The sequence below is a fragment of the Daucus carota genome, chromosome 1 (assembly GCF_001625215.2).
Source record: "Daucus carota subsp. sativus chromosome 1, DH1 v3.0, whole genome shotgun sequence".
NCBI lineage: Eukaryota > Viridiplantae > Streptophyta > Magnoliopsida > Apiales > Apiaceae > Daucus > Daucus carota.
This window is the reverse complement of record NC_030381.2, coordinates 15,778,108-15,800,945: the sequence shown is the minus strand read 5'-3', so window position 1 is coordinate 15,800,945 and position 22,838 is coordinate 15,778,108. Positions and strand designations below refer to the sequence as shown.

At 38.7% G+C, this 22,838-nt stretch overlaps 1 protein-coding gene across 1 annotated transcript; it reads right to left on the bottom strand.

Annotated features, from left to right (window-relative positions):
• Window positions 1-16,877: 16,877 nt before the first annotated feature.
• Window positions 16,878-19,241, bottom strand: LOC135152621 (uncharacterized). The gene has a single exon (XM_064093072.1). It carries the CDS (start codon window positions 19,239-19,241, stop codon window positions 16,878-16,880), a length of 2,364 nt encoding a protein of 787 aa, XP_063949142.1.
• Between the last annotated feature and the right edge of the window lie 3,597 nt (window positions 19,242-22,838).

Sequence of the window (22,838 nt, the reverse complement as noted above, 5' to 3'; positions counted from 1 at the left end):
ATCCAATGACTTGAAGAAGGGAGGAGATGATGTTGAAGTTACTTCGAGTGGTTGGGGAAAAGACCTTTGCCAGTGTATCGAAGAATAAATAACACTCAGGTTTCAAGTTCCCTTTCAGCATTCTTGGCAGATGAATCTCTCCTTGATAAAGAATAGTCTGAAAGAATTGAGTGATTTCAGCATCTGTTGGAATCTCAGCAAAGTTGTTACGTGGAAACCCAAGAATTCTGTTGACATCGTCAGCTGAAATTGTAATGCTTCGGCCTCCAGTAATGTTTCCAGAAACCCTGTAGCTATCCAGAAGAGTGGTGTTGATGGCAGTGGAGTAAAAGTCCTGGAGTGGTCGAATCTGTAAATCAGCATGTGCAGTGATTGCTGTACTGACCAAACTTTGACTTTTTAAAAACCGTACCCACGGTTTTTATCTCTCCGAGCTGGAATCAGGGTCTAAGTACCCATTGTAGTTCGTCTCCCCGATAACAAATTGGCCCACCATTTTTATAATTACAAATTGAATTAAGCGAGAATTTTTCAAATAAAATATTAACTCTCAAATTTCTCGCAAATTTCAATTAATAATTAATTAACAATTAACCAATTAATTAATAATTCGTATTAATTGATTAAACTCGAATTAAAAATTAATTAAATTGTAAATGGCCAAAATTAATTCCACAAAATATCCAACAAGTCTCAATAATCTCCAAATAACCAAACAAGTCCTTAAATTCACCGAAAACCCTTCAAAATTCAAAATTCAATTCGAATTAATTTGAAAACTCCAAACTTCTAAATCATGCAAAAGCTTCGAAATGTAGTAGGGAACCCACGGAGATGATCTCAGCAAAGATTTAGAGTCCAAAAACCGAGCAAGAAATCGCGTATTACAGCCTCGAAATCGTGAAAGAGGGTTTGGGAAAACTCGAAATTTTGGCAGAGTAACAGCTTAGAATCGGGATTTAAATAACCAGCATGCAATTGAAGCTTGAATCAAGTAACCAGCAAGTTTTTGGAGAGAAAACTTGAAAAACGTTGATGAAGAAACAATGGAGTCCGTGTGTGTGTATCGGCAGTGTATATATATATATATGATAATGGCGAGTATGACAATTAAAGGGTTGTCATAGGGGTTGTTATGACTTCGGTATGACAATCACTGTAATTGTCATACCGAGGTTTTGAAACGGTTGTGTGGTTGGTGAGAGAACTCGGTATGACAATCTATTGGATTGTCATGCCGAGTTTTGTCATACAGCGTATAAAACACACTACAAAACCTTCTATGAATTATCTATAATATTGTCCTACCGAACTTTCAAACAGCCAAAACGCACTCAGTATGATATTTTTAAGAATGTCATGCCGAGTTTTAATAAAATAAAACGAAAATATATATATATATTTATATATATATATATATATATATAAATCCTATGATTTTTGATTTTCTTTAAAAATAAAACTTTTTACACTCAAAATCAAAAATCTAATACAAATAATATATAATAAATTACACATATATTTTGTAAAATTCAACTTTAATTAAATATAAATATTTATGAATTTATGTTAGGAATCAATAATTTTTGATGATAACATAAACACTCTGTAACATGTTTTACTTAGAATCTTTATCAAAATTTCAGTTGTAATTGTTATATTTCTTGTCCTTGAGAATTATCAACGGATGGATAGAATAGGGTGGCCAATTGTAAATATCCAATGCCATGTAATTTTATCTAAGTGAAGGATATTCAACTGATGAGATGTAACTGTTCAACAGATGAAGACTGGATCTTGTTTCAACTGATGATGACCAAGCATTCAACTGAAGACAAAGTGTTCAACTGATGATGCTAAGGAATTCAACTGATGAGACTGGAACAGCATTCAACTGATGAAGTCTGTAATTCGTTCAACTGATGAAGGAGCTTTCAACTGATGAAGCAAAGAGTAGTTGAAAGTAACTAGAGCTTTCAACGGATGAAGCAAAGAGCAGTTGAAAGTGACTTGAGCTTAAGCCTGACAAATCACATGGATCGAATTACACTAAAATAGACATGGAAGCCTGATTAGGAAAATAAAGAAGAGCCAGAAACATTCTTATCTCATGCAATGAAATCTGGATCAAATCAAGATGATGGTCAAAGATGAAGACATCTCAGAAGCATGCATAAGACAAAAATGTGCAGCATTGTTTAGATTAGAGTGCAATTTGTATTCTAGTTAGAAGCTTTGTAAAACTTGGAGTATATAACCAAGTTAGTAGCATCAGTTGAAAGTGTTCGAAAACTTGAGAGAAAATCTGAGAGTTAGAAACTGTTCAAGTGATGAACCTGCAGCTGTGCGAATTGTAATCAATCCACAGATTTTTCAATATAAAATCTCACGGGTGGATCATTCAATCCACCCGTATTTTTAATACTTGGTGTTTTTCTGTTTTACCGTTTTAAAGTGTTTGTGTTCTTGAATCTTTTAATTTGTAAAAGATTGTATTCAACCCCCCCCCCCCCTTCTACAATCTTTCTCATAGTTGGTGTAAAATAACAATTGGTATCATAGCGAGGTTCCCAACAGATAGGGAAAAAGATCAACACTGCTAGAGAAAGATGGGAAAGAAGGATGCTGGAGTGAAGATTCCTGTTCTTGACAAAGATAACTACTTTCACTGGAAAGTTAGAATGCACCTGCATTTGTTGTCTATTGATGAGAGTTATGTGAACTGCATTGAAAAAGGACCTCATGTCCCCATGAAGGTCTGCACCAGTATTGGAGCTGATGGTGAAGACATGGTAGGCAAGATGATTCCAAAACCTATCCATGAATACTCTCAAGAAGATACTGAAGAAGTGCACAAGGATAAGAAAACCATGAACCTTCTGTTTAATGGTTTGGATCAAGAAATGATTGATAGTGTTATCAGCTGCACAAGTGCCAAAGAAGTTTGGGATACCATCAGGACCATCTGTGAAGGGAATGAGCAAGTGAGAGAAAACAAAATGCAGTTGATGATTCAACAATATAAGTCTTTCCATTTCAAGGTTGGAGAAAGTTTAAGTGACACATTTAACAGATTTCAAAAACTGTTAAATGGTCTGAAACTTTTTGGAAGAGTATATCAAGTTAAGGATTCAAATTTAAAATTCTTGAGAGCTCTTCCCAAAGAATGGAAACCCATGACAGTTTCTCTCAGAAACACTCAAGAATTCAAAGACTACACTCTTGAGAGACTGTATGGAACTTTGAAGACTTATGAGCTTGAGATGGAACAAGATGAAGAAATAGAGAAAAGCCAAAAGAAAGGGTATTCATCTATGGCTCTAGTTGCATCTCTTGATGATACTGTCAAGGACAAGGGAAAATCTCAAGTCGAAGAAACTGAGAAGTGTCAAAGAAGAGAGCTCAGAATCAAGCAAAGGAAAAGATGTAGCTGATTCTGGTGAAGAAAGTGATGGGATTGATGAGCACTTGGCCTTCCTGTCAAGAAGATTCTCCAAACTGAAATTCAAGAAGAATTTTAACCCTAAGTCTGACAGAAGCATGGTGGATAGATCCAAATTCAAGTGCTTCAACTGTGGTAATGCAGGACACTTTGCAAATGACTGCAGAAAGCCAAAAGCTGAGAAGAGGTCAAGTGAAAATATGGACTACAAAAGGAAATATTATGAACTTCTCAAGCAAAAAGAAAGAGCATTCATTACAAAGGATGATTGGGCAGCTGGAGATGATTCTGATGAAGAGGAGGAGTTTGTCAATCTTGCTCTAATGGCCAACTCCACAGATCAAGAAGAAAACACTGGAAGCAGTAGTCAGGTATTCACTACAAACTTAGTAGAGTTAACTAAAGATAAATGCAATGCTAATATCAATGAAATGTCTACTGAATTATATCATTTGCATGTCTCTTTAAAGTCTCTCACTCAGGAAAATTGTAGAATTAAGGAAGCTAACACCTTTCTTAGTGATAGAAACAGTGCTCTGGAAACTCAATTCATTGAGTTTGAGAAACTGAAGATTGAATGTCAAACAGCCAAAGATGATCTTTTGGCTGTCTTAAAAAGAGAAGAGATCATAAGAAAACATCTTGATAAGGAACAAGAAATAATTGCCAAATGGAAATCTGGGAGAGATGTTTCCACTAATATCATCAACATACAAGGTAGAGAAACCTTTGTTGAGAATGAATGGAAAAAAAACAAGAAAGCTCTTGAGATCTCTGAGATCAGTTCAAGTGATGAGAACACTGATGATGATCATCAGTTGAAAACCAAAGCTTCAACTGATGAAAGTCATCAGTTGAACAAAAACTCATCAGTTGACAAGAGAGTTCTCAAGAAACTCAACAAGAAATATGGTCCTGTTAAGAAGAACTTTGTCAAAGGTGAGAATAATTCTTCTGAGACTAGTGAGAGTGTGAACAACATTCATAATTCCAGTAACAAGACTAAGAAGAAATTGGATGCTAGTGAGCCTAAATCAGAAGAGACTAAAAAGAAATAGGGGAATAGAAATGGTAAGATTGGAGTCAATAAGCACACTAATTACACACCCAATGCTAGTGCTCCTAGGAAAACTTGCAGTAAATGTGGTAGTGTAAATCATTTATCTGCTAATCGTAAAACTGTGATTGCTCCTAATTTACCATTGCCTATTCCTATGCCATCTGTTCCTCACATGAACTTATCTGCTATGAACATGATGCCTGGTTTATTGCCTCACAATTCATATTCTCAGACTGGCATGCCATATATGTTCAATCCCTATTTCAATGCTTTTAATATGCCTCAATTCCATTCAAACTTGCATGGTATAAACAATGTATGCATACCTCAGATGCTTGTGTTTAAAAGCAATGTTGAAATTCCAATTTCTTAACCAAAACCAAAGATTGAATCACTTCAATCCAAAGGAAAAGTTGAGAATGAAGGGAAAGCTGTTAAGACTAACAAATCTGGACCCAAAGCAATTTGGGTACCAAAATTAACTTGATCTGTTTTTGAAAATGTGTGCAGGAAAACCATAAGAAGAATTTGTGGTACTTAGATAGTGGATGCTCCAGGCACATGACTGGTGATTCTTCCCTGCTCACAAAGTTTGTAGAGAAAGCTGGCCCTAGCATTACCTTTGGAGATGACAGCAAAAAATATACTATGGGATATGGCTTGATAGCAAAAGAGAATGTCATCATAGATGAAGTTGCATTGGTGTCTGGTCTTAAGCATAATTTGCTTAGCATCAGTCAACTTTGTGACAAAGGATACAAGGTTAATTTCACTCCTGCAGCCTGTGTTGTCACCAAAAGAGATGACAGCAATGTGGTACTAATTGGACAAAGGAAAGGGAATGTGTATGTAGCTGACTTCAATTCTGTCAAGTCTGAATCTATCCCTTGTTTTCTCAGCAAAGCAAGCTCAGATGACAGTTGGCTATGGCACAAAAGATTGTCTCATTTAAATTTCAAAACATTAAATGAGTTGGTAAAGAAGGATTTGGTCAGAGGAATTCCAAAGTTGGAATTTTCCAAAGATGGTCTGTGTGGAGCATGTCAGCAAGGAAAGCAAAAGAGAAGCTCTTTCAAAAGCAAAGCTCTTTCATCAATTGTGAAACCTCTTCAGCTCTTGCATATGGATTTGTTTGGACTAGTCAACATAATGTCCATTTCAAAGAAGAAATATTGTCTAGTAATTGTTGATGATTTTTCAAAATTTACTTAAACTTTCTTCCTGCATTCTAACGATGAAGCTGGGAAAATCATTATCAATCATATCAAGACATTAAACAACAATCCAGATGTCAAAGTTGAAAGAATAAGATGTGATAATGGGACAGAATTCAAAAATTCAGTGATGAAAGAATTTTGTGAAGATAAGGGAATTATTCATGAGTTCTCTACACCAAGAACTCCACAACAAAATGGAGTGGTAGAAAGGAAAAACAGAACTCTCATTGAGGCTGCAAGAACCATGATTAATGAAGCTCAACTTCCAACCTATTTTTGGGCTGAAGCTGTGAACACTGCTTGCTTCACTCAAAACATTTCTCTAATTACCAAACCTCACAATCTAACTCTTTTGCAACTCTTCAAGGGAAAGAAGCCAACAATTAGCTTTCTTCATGTATTTGGATGCAAGTGCTATGTTCTAAGGAATCAAGGTGAAAATCTTGGAAAATTTGAAGCCAAAGCAGATGAAGTTATTTTTGTTGGATACTCTAATGGAAAATCTTTTAGAGTATACAATCTGAGAACCAACATTGTTATGGAATCAATTCATGTAGTTTTTGATGATAAAAAGATTCAAGGTTTGTCAGATGAAGGATTTCATGACAATCTCAGATTTGCGAATGAAGGTGAAGGTGATCTATATGACAGTGATGATGATTGTGATGATTCTGTTCAAAATGCTGGAATTAATCTTCCAACTAATGAGAACTTGGCACATGAGACTACAGCCATTGAAAATTCAGCTGAAGCATCAGTTGAAACTACATTGGATGCATCAGTTGAAACTCCTCAAGGATCATCAATTGAAAGAATGTCTCAAAATTCCAATCAATCTAGGAATAATGAGATGTCAAATTTAGAGGGAGTTTTTCAACATGGAAATCTGAACCACAACAATGAAGCTACAACATCAAGACAATCACTTCCACCTCAGAGAAAGTGGACAAGGAATCATCCTTTTGAACTAATTATTGGAGATGCAAATGCATCTGTACAAACCAGAAGAGCCACTCAAGATGAGTGTTTATACAGTGCATTTCTTTCACAGGATGAACCTAAAGTAATAGAAGATGCTCTCAAAGATGCTGATTGGGTTCTTGCTATGCAAGAAGAATTAAATCAATTTGAGAGAAACAAAGTATGGAAGCTGGTACCCAAGCCTAAGAATAGAACAATTGTAGGCACAAGGTGGGTATTCAGAAACAAAATGGATGAGAATGGAGTTGTCATCAGACACAAAGCAAGGCTTGTGGCTAAAGGATACTCTCAATCTGAGGGAATCTTCTTGGCCTATGCTGCTCATGCAAATTTTAAAGTCTATCAAATGGATGTCAAAAGTGCTTTTCTAAATGATGAACTGGAAGAGGAGGTGTATGTGAGTCAGCCTCCTAGTTTTGAAGATCTAGATTTTCCAGAGTATGTTTACTTTTTGTTAAAAGCACTTTATGGCTTAAAGCAAGCACCAAGGGCATGGTATGACACTCTATCTCAATTCTTATTAGATAATCATTTTTCTAGAGGAACTGTGGATAAAACATTATTTTACAGAAATGTAAATGGTGCTTTAATCTTAGTTCAAATTTATGTAGATGATATAATTTTTGGTTCTACAGATGAGAAACTTTGCAAAAAGTTTGCTAATCTAATGAAAAGGGGTTAATACTCTATTTCATCACTGCACTGAATCAAAACTTTCAGTTGACCTACCGAGTGAAAAAAGCTTTCAGTCAAATAATTGTACCTTTTAAAACTTGCAAAAAGGTCATTCCGTTAGCCTCCGTTAAAAACTTAACGTGGTAATACTCTATTTCATCATTGTTTTTGAGCAAAATTTTCAGGTACCCTACCGAGTAAATGACAACTTACAAGCAATCTCCCCCTCCACTTCTCTGGTTTTTTCTACCCCTTTACTATGGTGTCAATACATACGCATCGAAAATTATGTAGAGGAAGCTGGAGACTGTTGTTGCTGAAACTGTATGATATTTTCGACCAAAGCAATAATCATCCAACGGAGTCTCAATGACGAAGGCCCCATCATCATCAAGCTTAGGTCCAGGAGGCCTAGACTTAACCCCTTCATTCTTCAAGCCCATACAAAACACATCTCCTCCATCTCCAAACAAATGCCACACCAAAATCTCTGTTGTTGGCGTGGGCAATGTCGGCATGGCCATTGCACAAACCATCCTCACCCAAGACCTAGTCGACGAGCTCGCTCTCGTTGATGCCAACTCGGATAAGCTCCAAGGCGAGATGCTGGACCTCCAGCATGCCGCTGCTTTTCCACGGGGTACCAACCCCAGTAACAACCATAATTCCGACCAAACACCTCTTCCCCACCCTTTCTGACCCTGTTCAACCTGCGATCCCTCTTCTCAATCATCCAGCCCCAAATCAACCTTAAGAACCCTAATTTACACATGCCAATCTGAAAAATATATGCTATTCCGTTAAAATTAACGTTTTCCGTTAAAGTCAACGATATGGTTAACGGCGCTGAAATATTTTTTAAGGTTAATTATGTGATTGAAAGTTTTTAGATGCTTTATTATTTAAATGAAAACTTTTTTGATTCGGTAGGCCAACTGAAAGTTTTGATCCAGTACAATGACCAAATAGAGCATTAACCCTAATGAAAAGACAGTATGAAATGAGCATGATGGGAGAGCTCACCTACTTTCTTCGTTTACAAGTTAAACAAATAAAGGAAGGTATATTCATAAATCAAACTAAGTACATCTATGATCTACTTAAAAAGTTTGATTTAATGGATTGCAAAGAAGCTAAAACTCCCATGCCAACTGCCACTAAATTGGAGTTAAGTCCTAATGAGAAATCTGTGGATATCTTTAATTATAGAGTCATGGTTGGTTCTCTTTTATACTTGACAGCTAGTAGACCAGATATTATGTTTTCTACATGCCTCTGTGCTAGATTTCAAGCTGATCCTAAAGAATCACATCTTATTGCTATCAAATGAATATTCAGATATCTTAAGGGAACACCAAATCTTGGTATTTGGTACCCTAAAGACTCTGGATTTTATCTAATTGGATATTCAGATGCTGATTTTGCAAGATGCAAAATTGATAGAAAAAGTACAATTGGCACATGTCAATTTCTTGGAGATAGGCTGATTTCTTGGTTTAGCAAAAAGCAACACTATGTTTCAACCTCTACAGCTGAGGCTGAATACATTGCAGCTGGAAGTTGTTGTGCACAAATATTATGGATGAGAAATCAATTACTTGATTATAGTTTAAATCTCTCAAAAATCCCAATATTCTGTGACAACACCAGTGCTATTGCTATAACTGAAAATCCAGTGCAGCATTCAAAAACCAAGCATATTGACATCAAATATCACTTCATAAGAGAACATGTGATGGCTGGTACAGTTGAAATGCATTTTGTTCCAAGTGAAGAACAGATTGCAGATATTTTCACAAAGCCTCTTGATGAATCCACATTCACAAGATTGGTAAGTAAATTAGGTATGTTAAATTTCTCCTAATTTATAGTGAATTTGTCTGTAATTTGGCAGCCAGAGTTTGACTAAATTTAATTTCTCAAAATTAAATTAGTTATGACTCTGGATAAGATATGAAATATTTCAACTGATGAAATAATGAAATTGTTTCAACTGATGTTTGAAACAATACTCTTTTGCCTTGTTTTTCTTTCAACTGATGACATCAGTTGAAAACACTTTCAACTGATCATCATCAGTTGAATAAGAAGTTTAAAGAGGCGCCTATTTAATCCGTTGAAACTATTATCAGATCTGAGCCGTTGAAATTTCTTTTATCTTTCCTCCACTTTATACACACGATCTTGTGTGTAATTTTTGTAGAGTTAAATAAAAGTTATTTCTTCTCAACGGTAATTTCTCAGCCAATCACAGCAATTTTCTGAAAAAGTATATAAGTGTTTTAGTTTATTTTCATTTCTTTTCATCACACTCTTTCGAATTCACAAAGCCATCTTCTCTCTCTGTGCAAAAACAAGCCCTTATTTTCTTCAAGCTTTTTCTGTAACTGCAATGGCTCCAATGAAGAAATACACGTCTCCTACTAACTTCATCTATGAAAAGAACAATTTTGCTTCATTTGTGGACACCAAAGCTGTTGAAGAAAAAGAGTTTCACAGGATGATGGAGTTTATCAAAGCTAGCCAACTCTCCCACGCCATGCTTTCAACTCCCACTATCTATCATGAAGTTGTGGAAGAGATGTGGACTACGGCTGAGTTTAATAGTGAGGATGACACTACCTCTTTCTCTCTTAAAAATACTGCTCATGTAATTAACTGTGATGTCATGAATGCATGCTTTAAAATTCCTGATAACACTGTTACCACTTTGCCTTCTGATATTCAGTTAGTTAACATGCTATATGCCATGAATTATGTTTTGCCTACTGATGCCCTAGGTGAGAGAATGAAGTTACCTATGTGATGCTTTTGTAAAATCCTTCTCTGGTAAAATCAGTAATTTTAATGCTATTACCTCTCAGATTTTGCAAATGCTTTACATGTTTTTAACAAATGAGTATTATAATTTTGGTACTTTGATGATCCATGAAATTGGGGAGAAGTTAGGTGATAGGGTTGATAGACCTAGAAATATTTACTATGTTAGATTTCTGATGATGCTGGCTAATCATGTTGATGATAAGCTAGTCATCTCTAACAAGGAAGCCAAGCTTCTAAGTTTTGTGCATGAAAAGAGGGTGTTCAAAGACCTCTTAAGGATGAATCTATACCCCTCTTTAAAGGTGGTCTGCCTGACAATCATGGAGGCTGGAAAAGAAAAGGAGGTATTTGGTTTTCCCTCTACTCCTTCTCAACCTTCTACTTCTTTGCTTTCTGCCATTAGGGCTGTTGAGGAGGCCCATCACCAGTCCACCCAAGTGGCACAACCTTCCAAATCCAAATCTTCCAAGCCAACCTCAAGTGCCTCCCAAAAGGCACCTGTTGTAAAAACTAAGAAACACAAACCTGAGGGGAGTGTATTAGAGGAAGTGAGGGGGAGGGAAAGGGTGAATATCAAAGAAGCCCTAAGCATGAGGTTGGAGAGGTGAGTGCTGCCCAGCCTAGCCACTCTTGTGACACCCCTAGATCTGGGGTTAGCAATCTAGGTTGTTACAATCATCATAATTCCCAATTAATGATACTTATCTCCATATGTCCACTTATCACAGTTATAACCCCATCAATACGTATGCCAACAGATTATAGTTCTCAGAAACAACAATACATATCTTAAGTTGTGAAAACATCAGAATAGAAATCATTACAAACCAAGTTAAATCCTTCCCTAGGATAGAGGCTAATACCTTTCCTACGTGGAACAGTATTAGACACAAAAGGTTCTTAGTATTTTAAAGGTTACATATCCAAATGATTCAACCCTAACTGACCACACCTACTACTTGGGGTGGAATGCTCGCGATCATCCTATGGAATAGCTGCGCGTTTCCCACGCGCTTCCTGGGGGTAAGCTTTGTCGGGGCCATGCTGCTGATCTGTTGTGTTGTAATATATATATATAGATATGCAGAAAACAAGAATGAGCGATATAGCTCAGCAGTAGCATAATAACATATAGCATAATCTCAGTTCATTAAAATATAAAAAGGAACTGTCCGGTTATACTCGTACAGTATTCTTTTACTTATTGAGGAACTAAAGTTCTCTGCTTAAACTTAGTTCGTTTTACCCTCTCGATAGTACGTCAAGGATTTCGTCATTCACTGATCACACACTATCGGTAATTCAGCACCTAGGCTTTCATTACAGTGCGTATCACCATTCCAATTGGAATAAAGGGACTTTACGGGAGTATACCCCGATACTTGCTGATCAGGCATCGTATCATCAATTCAATCTTTTCTACTAGTAGATGGACGACTTCCCTTTCGGTTATCACCCAGACCGCATATGGGTCTATTATGCTTTTCGGGCATCTATTTCATTGCCGAGCAGATATTATGCTTTTCGGGCATCTATTTCACTGCCTAACATAATAATATTTTACACAAGTACTTTCAGTCCCGAGATGATTCTACCTTATAACTGGATCGACAAGAATCATCGTTCCCCGAGTAACTATCCACGCGTTGGTAGATTGTCTATCATATTACACCTACCTCCGGAATTATTAAGGGAGGTAGTAGATACTTGTGTGTTGACTTTAGTCAACTGATAGAGTAAGCGCTTTAACTTAGAAGTTATGATTTGGGAGTGGGTCGGAATTTGATTGGAAATATCAATGTAAAGAGGGAACCTTATTAAGGTGTACAATATTTGAAGTCAGAGTGATGTAAGAAGCTTATTGGCCGCTCCTTGGCTTGCAGCTATAGTGTTAAATATTCTTTGAGAACTCCTTTTATAAAGAAAAGGGCTTAGGAAAACTGAGGTTTGTCTAGACAATCGTATACCTCTTTTGATTCCTTTTTAAAACGGTTTTATGATTTTTAAATCTCTCGTACAATATGTATTCATTTCTTAAGTCACTGAAAATATTTAATCATAGGTTAAATTAGCTTTAACCTCGTGGTTTGGAAAGCTTTTATAAATCGATGAATGTTTTGAAATTCGTATTTGAAACCCATGTTTGAGAATATATCTTTGATTCATAAAATACTTAATGGAAATACTTGAGTTTATTTAATAGTTTCAAAAAAACGTTCATATCCAGTTATTCGAATACTTATTATCATTATATGAAAATATACTGTCTCCGGTGCTTTCCGGGTTTTTGGATGACAAATTTAAAGGACATTCCAACTCCCATTTGATACTTGGATAATGGTACATACTCTTCTACCCTTGGCCTTGTACGCCTTGGGCCATCTTGGTATGTACAGATATATATATATTTATGTACACAATGTCGTTACGTCTCAATTGCATAATCTTTGTGCTTTAATGCAAATTCAATTAGCAGTTATGCATATAATTATATCACAACAACAACAGTTATCAAAATATCCATATGTAGGGATTTTCAAGTTTGGAAAACTTGCCTGGGGATCTCGAGGTGGGGTGATTCCGGGATTCGGGACGAAAATCTAGAATAATCAATATCGTTCGATTAGTCCCTTAACAAGGATTACTATCACATTATACGACTCTCGAGATTTATTAATCGTACGAAGTTGACTCATCCTAGACCTTGGATCTACTTAACATATTTACTACGTATTCAAGTGTCAATCACATTGACCATTAATACCTTAACGCATTAATCAATATGTACTTAAGTTTTTTTATTATTCGAGCGATTCTCTGCTCGCGACCTCACTGCGCAGCCCCTACTCAATCATTTTTATAAAATCGAAATTTCAACATTTTCAATCAATTCTTTCTGGATTGTTTCCTACACTCCAAGGTCCTTCTTCACAAAAATCACCAATGTCTAGTTCACTGTTTAAGTAGCCCGAATTCAGTAGCAAAATCACTAAACCGTTGCGATTTTCATCGCGTGTGCTTGCTAGACTGAAACGGCCATAACGTTTTAACCACAAATCCAATCAAGATGATCCTTATATGCTTAGAAACTACAAAACAATACCTTTACTGTCATGGGCAGTGGTCTTTAAGGTATCACATTTTTCTGTCCGAAAATGGGGAGCAAACAGCCCAGTGGTCAACAAACCCATCACACATGCTCCTACTTAACATGCTTCTTAATTTCAAGCCAAATCATTTAATCACATGGACATTCCATAATCACTAACAACTCTTAATCTGCATATTTTGAACCATATTAGTTCAAGCTCATGACAACCACAATGTAGCCTAGCAATCATTTAGCAAAATCTTGGCCAAGAACACAATCATTACATCAAAACTCATGCTACTAACACCACTTACTAATCATTCAAAAACCTTGCCATAACTTGAAAGATGGAAGAGTATTATACCTTTCTTGGGATGGTGTTAACACTAACTAAGGGTTTGTGAGCTTGGATGAACCTTGATCTCTTACTAACTAGCTTGAAACTCCATGAAAACACAAGAAAAACATAGTTAGTTACTATTCACCAAGACACTAGCTCATTTATTTGACATGGCTATACTTGGTGGGTTGCCATGAAATTAAAATCTCACCTTAGTTATACCTTAAGGAAGCTTGGGACAAATTTTGAGGATTTATGGAGCTTGGATGGGTGGAGAAAATTTTTCTCCTTCACCCTTTTCTTGCTAGGGCCGATGGCAAGCTTTTGTGGGGGGGGGGGGTGTTCTTGCTTGGTGCTTGCTTGCTTGTGCTAGATACTTGGTTAAACACTTGCTTGCATGTGTTCCTCTCATCATTACAAATACCCAATACTTGCACCAACACTTCACTCCAAGCTTGCAATTGTCAAAGCAAATCCCATGAATCTAGGAAGCATGTGCACTAGTTACTATTCTAGTTTAGTTAATGTAATGCTAGTTCATTTACCAAGTATCTTGGTTAGCTTCCTAACTAGCTAGTTGCATGGCATTTGCATGGGGTTTGCATGGGGTTTCAAGTTGTCTTGCCAACTTATGAATTTATCAATCCTTCGCTATAATGTTAGTGCGACGTTTATTCTTGAATACTCCGTTGCGTTGGAATTCCTGACATCGTTCTTGATCATCTCATCTTTTCATCTTTTGTTCCATAATAATATAAAATCTCTTACTTAAAGAATAATTACCATACCATAATCCAACACATGCATATTTATAGCTGTCGCAATCGCGATAGAATTACTCCTCATGATTTATCCGAAATCTTTACATTGCTAACAAGGTCTTACATGAACTTTCTTGAGTTACACCATCTCATTTAATCAAATAAGGTTTTAAAAATATTACAAATTTTGGGGTTCTTACAGTCTCCCCTCCTTAAAAGGATTCCGTCTCGGAATCAGGTTGAGAACAAGTAAGCGTATCCTTCTTGCATGGCGCTTTCTAGCTCCCAAGTTGACTCTTCCACGTTGTGATATCTCCATAAGATTCTCACCAGTTTGACGACCTTGTTCCGGAGCACTTGTTCCTTTCGATCCATTATCTCGACTGGTTGCTCGATGTAGGACAGGTCTGGCTGGAGATCTACTTGATCGTATTCTACTATGTGCTTAGCATCTGCATTATATTTCCTCAGCATTGACACATGTAATACATTATGAACTTGCTGTAGGTTTGGTGGTAGTGCTAACTCATAGGCGACGGGTCCTATGCGCCTTAGGATCTCAAACGGTCCGATGAACCTCGGACTGAGTTTCCCCTTCTTCCCAAATCTCATCAATCCTTTCCAAGGGGATACCTTCAAAAACTCCATGTCCCCCACTTCATATTCCTTATCTTTTCGTTTCGGGTCCGCATATTTGCGCTGTCTATCCTGGGCGGCAACCAAGCGCCCTCTAACTAACTTTATGATATCTCTTGTCCTTTGAACTAGATCAGGACCTAGTATCTTCTTTTCTCCGACCTCGTCCCAACACAAGGGAGAGCGACATTGTCGCCCATACAAGGCTTCGTACGGAGGCATGCCGATACTAGCGTGGTAACTATTGTTATAAGCGAACTCTATCAGTGGGAGGTGCTCATCCCACGATCCTTTGAAGTCTATGACACAGACTCTCAGCATGTCTTCTAAGGTTTGAATGGTTCTCTCACTTTGCCCATCCGTTTGGGGGTGGTAGGCGGTGCTCATGTTGAGTTTTGTCCCCACACATGTCTGGAAACTTCTCCAAAATCTTGAATTGAATCAAGGGTCCCTATCTGACACTATGGCAACAGGTACCCCGTGTCGGACCACAATCTCCTTCAGATATATGTCTACCAATCTGTCGACGGTATAGATTTCCTTGATTGGAAGGAAGTGCGCTGACTTGGTTAGTCGGTCTATGATTACCCATATAGCATTGTGATTCGTCTTTGTCATTGGTAATCCTACCACAAAATCCATGGCTATGTGTTCCCACTTCCATTCGGGAATTTCCAATGGTTGTATGAGTCCACTGGGTCGTTGATGCTCTGCTTTCACTCTCTGACAGGTCAAACATTTACTCACCCATTCGGCCACATCCTTTTTCATATTGGGCCACCAGTAATATTCCTTCAGATCCCTATACATCTTGGTGCTCCCTGGGTGAACGGTGTATCTGGAATTATGCCCTTCGTGCAAGATCTCATCCTTCAATTCCTGGACATTTGGAACCCAAATTCTATAGGTATACCTTACGATTCCATCCTTATCCTTTTTGCACGCTGCTTCCTCTCCTGTCATAAATGCTCTCCCTTCGCTCCTTATCCTCTCTTGGCACAACTTGACCTTCTCCAATAATTCTGGTTGTAACACAATCTCATACAGTCCCTCGGTGCTCTTTCCAGACATCTTGACATCAATTTCTAGCTTTTCAAATTCTCGAACTAACTCCTCAGATGTCGTGACCATTTTGAGTCTCTCCTTCCTACTGAGGGCATCGGCCACCACATTGGCCTTACCCGGATGGTACAGGATTTCGCAGTCATGATCTTTTATCAACTCTAGCCACCTTCTTTGTCTCATATTCAACTCTTTCTGGGTAAAGATGTACTTAAGGCTCTTATGGTCCGTACAGATTTCACATTTTTCTCCATATAGATAGTGCCTCCACATTTTCAAAGCGAACACTACGGCTGCTAATTCTAAGTCGTGGGTGGGATACCTTATCTCATATTCCTTCAACTGTCTGGACGCGTACGCGATTACTTTTCCGTGCTGCATTAGCACGCAACCTAAACCCTTATGCGACGCGTCGCTGTAGATCACAAAATCCCCTTTTTCATCCGGTAGGGCTAACACCGGAGCTGTTACCAACCTTTCCTTCAGTTTCTGAAAACTCTCCTCGCACTTATCTGTCCAGACGAACTTTTCTGTCTTTCGAGTGAGCCGAGTCAATGGTCCTGCTATTTTCGCAAAGTCTTTAACAAATCTTCGATAATACCCGGCTAGTCCTATGAGGCTTCTAACTTCGGTGGGCGTAGTTGGTCTCTCCCAATTTGATACCGCTTCTATCTTGGCGGGGTCAACTAGTATACCTTCCTTGTTAATGACATGGCCTAAGAATTGCACTTCTTCTAGCCAAAATTCGCATTTGGAGAATTTAGCATACATTTTCTCTTTTCGAAGAATCTATAGAACCACTCGCAAGTGATTTGTGTGTTCTTCTTCCGTTCTTGAATAAATCAGGATGTCATCAATAAAAACTATCACGCATACGTCCAGGTATTGTTTGAATACCCGATTCATTAGGTCCATGAATGCTGCGGGCGCATTTGTTAATCCGAAAGACATTACTAAGAACTCATAGTGCCCGTATCTAGTACAGAATGCCGTTTTTGGGATATCTTCAGCTTTAATCTTTAACTGGTGGTAACCTGTTCTTAGGTCGATTTTTGAAAAGTGTACAGCATCTTTTAATTGATCAAACAGATCATCAATCCTAGGCAACGGGTACCTATTCTTAATAGTTAGTTTGTTCAACTCCCGATAATCTATGCACAGTCTCATACTGCCGTCCTTTTTCTTTACAAATAACACCGGAGCACCCCAGGGTGAAACACTGGGTCTAATCATCCCCTTATCTAACAATTCTTGTAGCTGAGTGGCTAACTCCTTCATCTCCACGGGAGCTAGTCGATACGGGGCCTTAGAGACAGGTGCAGTTCCTGGAGCTAAGTCAATTGCAAACTCTATCTCTCGGTCAGGGGGTAATCCGGGAAGGTCAGTTGGGAATACATCCTCGAATTCGTTTACCACGGGAATATCTTGAATTTTTGGGAACTCTCTTTTGGTATCGATCACATGAGCTAGGTAAGCCTCACACCCTCTTCGTAGTAACCGATTTGTTTGTGCCATGGTTAGATATTTCTTGTTTTGCCTTTGTCCCTTAAACACTATCTTCTTCTTTTCGGACTTTTTCAAATAAATCTTTTTCTTTTCGCAATCTATATGTGCTCCATTTCTGGCTAGCCAATCCATTCCTAGAATGACATCAAATTCTCCTAGTTTGAAAGGGATCAAGTCTACCTGAAAATTCTCTCCTTCTATCTCTAGGTTGCAATCCAGATGTATTTGACTGACAGGAAATAATTCCTGATTAGCTATCTCTACCGTTAATGACTCTTTTAACAATTCAGCTTTAAGGTTTAATCTAGATGCAAAATCCCTAGATATGAAAGACCTGGTAGCTCCAGAGTCAAATAATGTATTTGCAAGAGTCGAATTTAGCAAGAGAGTACCTGCTATCACATTTGTGTGCCTCACAGCATCTTGCACCGTCATGTTGAAGGTCCTAGCAGTTGGGGGTCTGTTAGAGGCGGCCCCGCTGATTCTCGAGCCGGCAGGATTTGCTGAGGGGCAGTTCTTCTTCATGTGCCCCATCTTTCCGCATTCAAAACACTTGGGTCCTCCTTGGGGGCAGTTGTTTGAGTAATGCCCAGTCTTGTTACACTTGTAGCACACCACAGATTTTAGGGTGCATTCGCCTAGGTGTCTTTTGCCACAAGTTTTACAATCAGGGAGCGGAGGTCGAGACTGACTAAAGTGAGACATCCCTCCCTGCCTGCCGCTCTGGCCTACGCTTACGCTCTCAGCCCTCCTGAATCCCGTGTTCTTTGTTGGTTGTGACATCGTCCCTCTTGCCGTCTTACTAGAAAAACTCCCACCAAAAGAACTTTTTCCCCGGCTATCAAACTTCCTTTTCTTTACTTCCTTGTTCTTCAGCGATTGCTCACTACTAGCTTCCACAATCGATGCCTTCTGCACTAGGGTGGCGTAGTCAGTAATCTCAAGCATCGACACCCTATTCTGGATCCACTGCTTTAAACCTAGTTGAAACCTTCGAGCTCGCTTGGCCTCAGTATTGACAAATTCAGGCACAAACCTTGATAGTTCCGTAAACTTGGCCTCATACTCAGCCACCGACATATTTTCTTGTTTCAGTTCAAGGAACTTGAGCTGCATCTGGGACTCCATGAACCTTGGGAAGTATTTTTCCAAGAACAATTCGGTGAACCTTTCCCAAGTTACTACTCCGGCTGGTTCCATACCCTTTTTGGCTTCCCACCAATAGTTGGACTCCCCTTTCAGTAGGTAGGTGGCAAAGATGGTCTTTTGGGCGGCTCCAGTGCCCATTATCTCAAAGGATTTCTCCATTTCTTTTAACCAGGCTTTTGCCTCGACTGGGTCTGCAGTTCCTAGGAACTCTGGAGGCTTAAGGGATTTGAAAGCCTTAAAGGCATTTGCCACTGCCATGTTAGGTCCTGGTGGTGGGTGTGGTTGAGGTGGCTGGGCGAGATTCTGTCGGAGCAAGTTCATGAATTGCTCCATAGGGTTTGCCCCTGGGGCTCCTTCTACTGGGGTTTCCTCAGCCTCTTCCTCTTCGTAGTCCTCATGGTCGAACTCATTGGGGTCAGTCCGCTCTTGGTTATTACTGCTTTGGCTACCTGATTCGTCTGGGTGGCCTCTAGTACCTACTCTGCGTCGCGGAGGCATCTTTCTGGTAGCATAATAACACTCATGTTAGTCCTTACAAATTTCAATCGTTTCTTTACCACAATCAATTATTGCTCAATTATTCATCGATGTAAAGGTCTAAATTATCTCATCACATCATTTTGCCCATTCAGTACACATATATGTATGCAGAAATTTAAGGGTAGAGATAAAACGAAACGTAACTTAATATTATACAATAACGTGCCCCATACTTGGGTCCATCCGAATAAGTTCTTAAAAGACAAAGTACATTAACGGAATACAAAGGAATAAAACCAACATTCGGTTACAGGTCCTTCCAGTCAGTGGAACACAACTATAAGCTAGGCTATTGCCTTACAACAAAACCACTAATCATCACATGACTGGGAGAACTACTGCACATCCCTCAACGGCCTCGGACTCGGGTCGCATCCCTGACTCGACGCATCGCGTCTGATATGATCCTAGCGATGTCTACACGGTCCACTGGTCCACGAGGAGGCATCAAACGACGAACCCTAGTAAGGGCCCTCTCCTCGATCCGGCGGATAACACCCCTCATCCTATGGGTGCTGCCATTCACTGTTCCGCCCTGGAACATAAGCCTCGACTCCCTCTCTACTGTGAGCTGCAGCCTCAGTTCGGCTGCCCGAGCCTCTACCGCAGTCAGGTACACTGCATACTGATCAGCCATCCAATTGTACAGGACCAGGGGTACCACTGCCACCGGGGCTGGTGGTGGGGTAGGGTCATCGTCAGCACTCACCTCCATGTTTACTGGTGCCGTCTCCTCACTAGCCTCATCCTCGAGGGGTAGGGGGCTCATAGGGACTGGAGGTGGGGTGGGGGTCCTCTCAGCACGGGGAATATGAATATCAGTGTGCTCCTCTTCGGGCTCCTCAAGGTCTGTCTCGGTGTCATCTTCTGAGTCATCATCAGATATGTCTATGGGTTCCTCCCTAGGAGCGCCCTCTCGGGCTAGCAGTGCCTCATCATGCTCTCTCTCGAACTCCTCTGGGTCCTCTAGCTCAGCTACCTACAAGTCAAGTCACAAACGGGTTACTAGGTTCATCACTAAATTCCTTTTTAGGTTCTACTTGTCGTCACTACCCCTAGTAGCTCGACTTTAACTCGATGTGAGTCTGTTACGATTTATTAACTATTGTTTCTGAGACTTATAACCTAACGCTCTGATACCATTTCTGTGACACCCCTAGATCTGGGGTTAGCAATCTAGGTTGTTACAATCATCATAATTCCCAATTAATGATACTTATCTCCATATGTCCACTTATCACAGTTATAACCCCATCAATACGTATGCCAACAGATTATAGTTCTCAGAAACAACAATACATATCTTAAGTTGTGAAAACATCAGAATAGAAATCATTACAAACCAAGTTAAATCCTTCCCTAGGATAGAGGCTAATACCTTTCCTACGTGGAACAGTATTAGACACAAAAGGTTCTTAGTATTTTAAAGGTTACATATCCAAATGATTCAACCCTAACTGACCACACCTACTACCTGGGGTGGAATGCTCGCGATCATCCTATGGAATAGCTGCGCGTTTCCCACGCGCTTCCTGGGGGTAAGCTTTGTCGGGGCCATGCTGCTGATCTGTTGTGTTGTAATATATATATAGATATGGAGAAAACAAGAATGAGCGATATAGCTCAGCAGTAGCATAATAACATATAGCATAATCTCAGTTCATTAAAATATAAAAAGGAACTGTCCGGTTATACTCGTACCGTATTCTTTTACTTATTGAGGAACTAAAGTTCTCTGCTTAAACTTAGTTCATTTTACCCTCTCGATAGTACGTCAAGGATTTCGTCATTCACTGATCACACACTATCGGTAATTCAGCACCTAGGCTTTCATTACAGTGCGTATCACCATTCCAATTGGAATAAAGGGACTTTACGGGAGTATACCCCGATACTTGCTGATCAGGAATCGTATCGTCAATTCAATCTTTTCTACTAGTAGATGGACGACTTCCCTTTCGGTTATCACCCAGACCGCATATGGGTCTATTATGCATTTCGGGCATCTATTTCATTGCCGAGCAGATATTATGCTTTTCGGGCATCTATTTCACTGCCTAACATAATAATATTTTACACAAGTACTTTCAGTCCCGAGATGATTCTACCTTATAACTGGATCGACAAGAATCATCGTTCCCCGAGTAATTATCCACTCGTTGGTAGATTGTCTATCATATTACACCTACCTCCGGAATTATTAAGGGAGGTAGTAGATACTTGTGTGTTGACTTTAGTCAACTGATAGAGTAAGCGCTTTAACTTAAAAGTTATGATTTGGGAGTGGGTCGGAATTTGATTGGAAATATCAATGTAAAGAGGGAACCTTATTAAGGTGTACAATATTTGAAGTCAGAGTGATGTAAGAAGCTTATTGGCCGCTCCTTGGCTTGCAGCTATAGTGTTAAATATTCTTTGAGAACTCCTTTTATAAAGAAAAGGGCTTAGGAAAACTGAGGTTTGTCTAGACAATCGTATACCTCTTTTGATTCCTTTTTAAAACGGTTTTATGATTTTTAAATCTCTCGTACAATATGTATTCATTTCTTAAGTCACTGAAAATATTTAATCATAGGTTAAATTAGCTTTAACCTCGTGGTTTGGAAAGCTTTTATAAATCGATGAATGTTTTGAAATTCGTATTTGAAACCCATGTTTGAGAATATATCTTTGATTCATAAAATACTTAATGGAAATACTTGAGTTTATTTAATAGTTTCAAAAAAACGTTCATATCCAGTTATTCGAATACTTATTATCATTATATGAAAATATACTGTCTCCGGTGCTTTCCGGGTTTTTGGATGACAAATTTAAAGGACATTCCAACTCCCATTTGATACTTGGATAATGGTACATACTCTTCTACCCTTGGCCTTGTACGCCTTGGGCCATCTTGGTATGTACATATATATATATATATATATATATATATATATATATATATATATATATTTATGTACACAATGTCGTTACGTCTCAATTGCATAATCTTTGCGCTTTAATGCAAATTCAATTAGCAGTTATGCATATAATTATATCACAACAACAACAGTTATCAAAATATCCATATGTAGGGATTTTCAAGTTTGGAAAACTTGCCTGGGGATCTCGAGGTCGGGTGATTCCGGGATTCGGGACGAAAATCTAGAATAATCAATATCGTTCGATTAGTCCCTTAACAAGGATTACTATCACATTATACGACTCTCGAGATTTATTAATCGTACGAAGTTGACTCATCCTAGACCTTGGATCTACTTAACATATTTACTACGTATTCAAGTGTCAATCACATTGACCATTAATACCTTAACGCATTAATCAATATGTACTTAAGTTTTTTTATTATTCGAGCGATTCTCTGCTCGCGACCTCACTGCGCAGCCCCTACTCAATCATTTTTATAAAATCGAAATTTCAACCTTTTCAATCAATTCTTTCTGTGTTGTTTCCTACACTCCAAGGTCCTTCTTCACAAAAATCACCAATGTCTAGTTCACTGTTTAAGTAGCCCGAATTCAGTAGCAAAATCACTAAACCGTTGCGATTTTT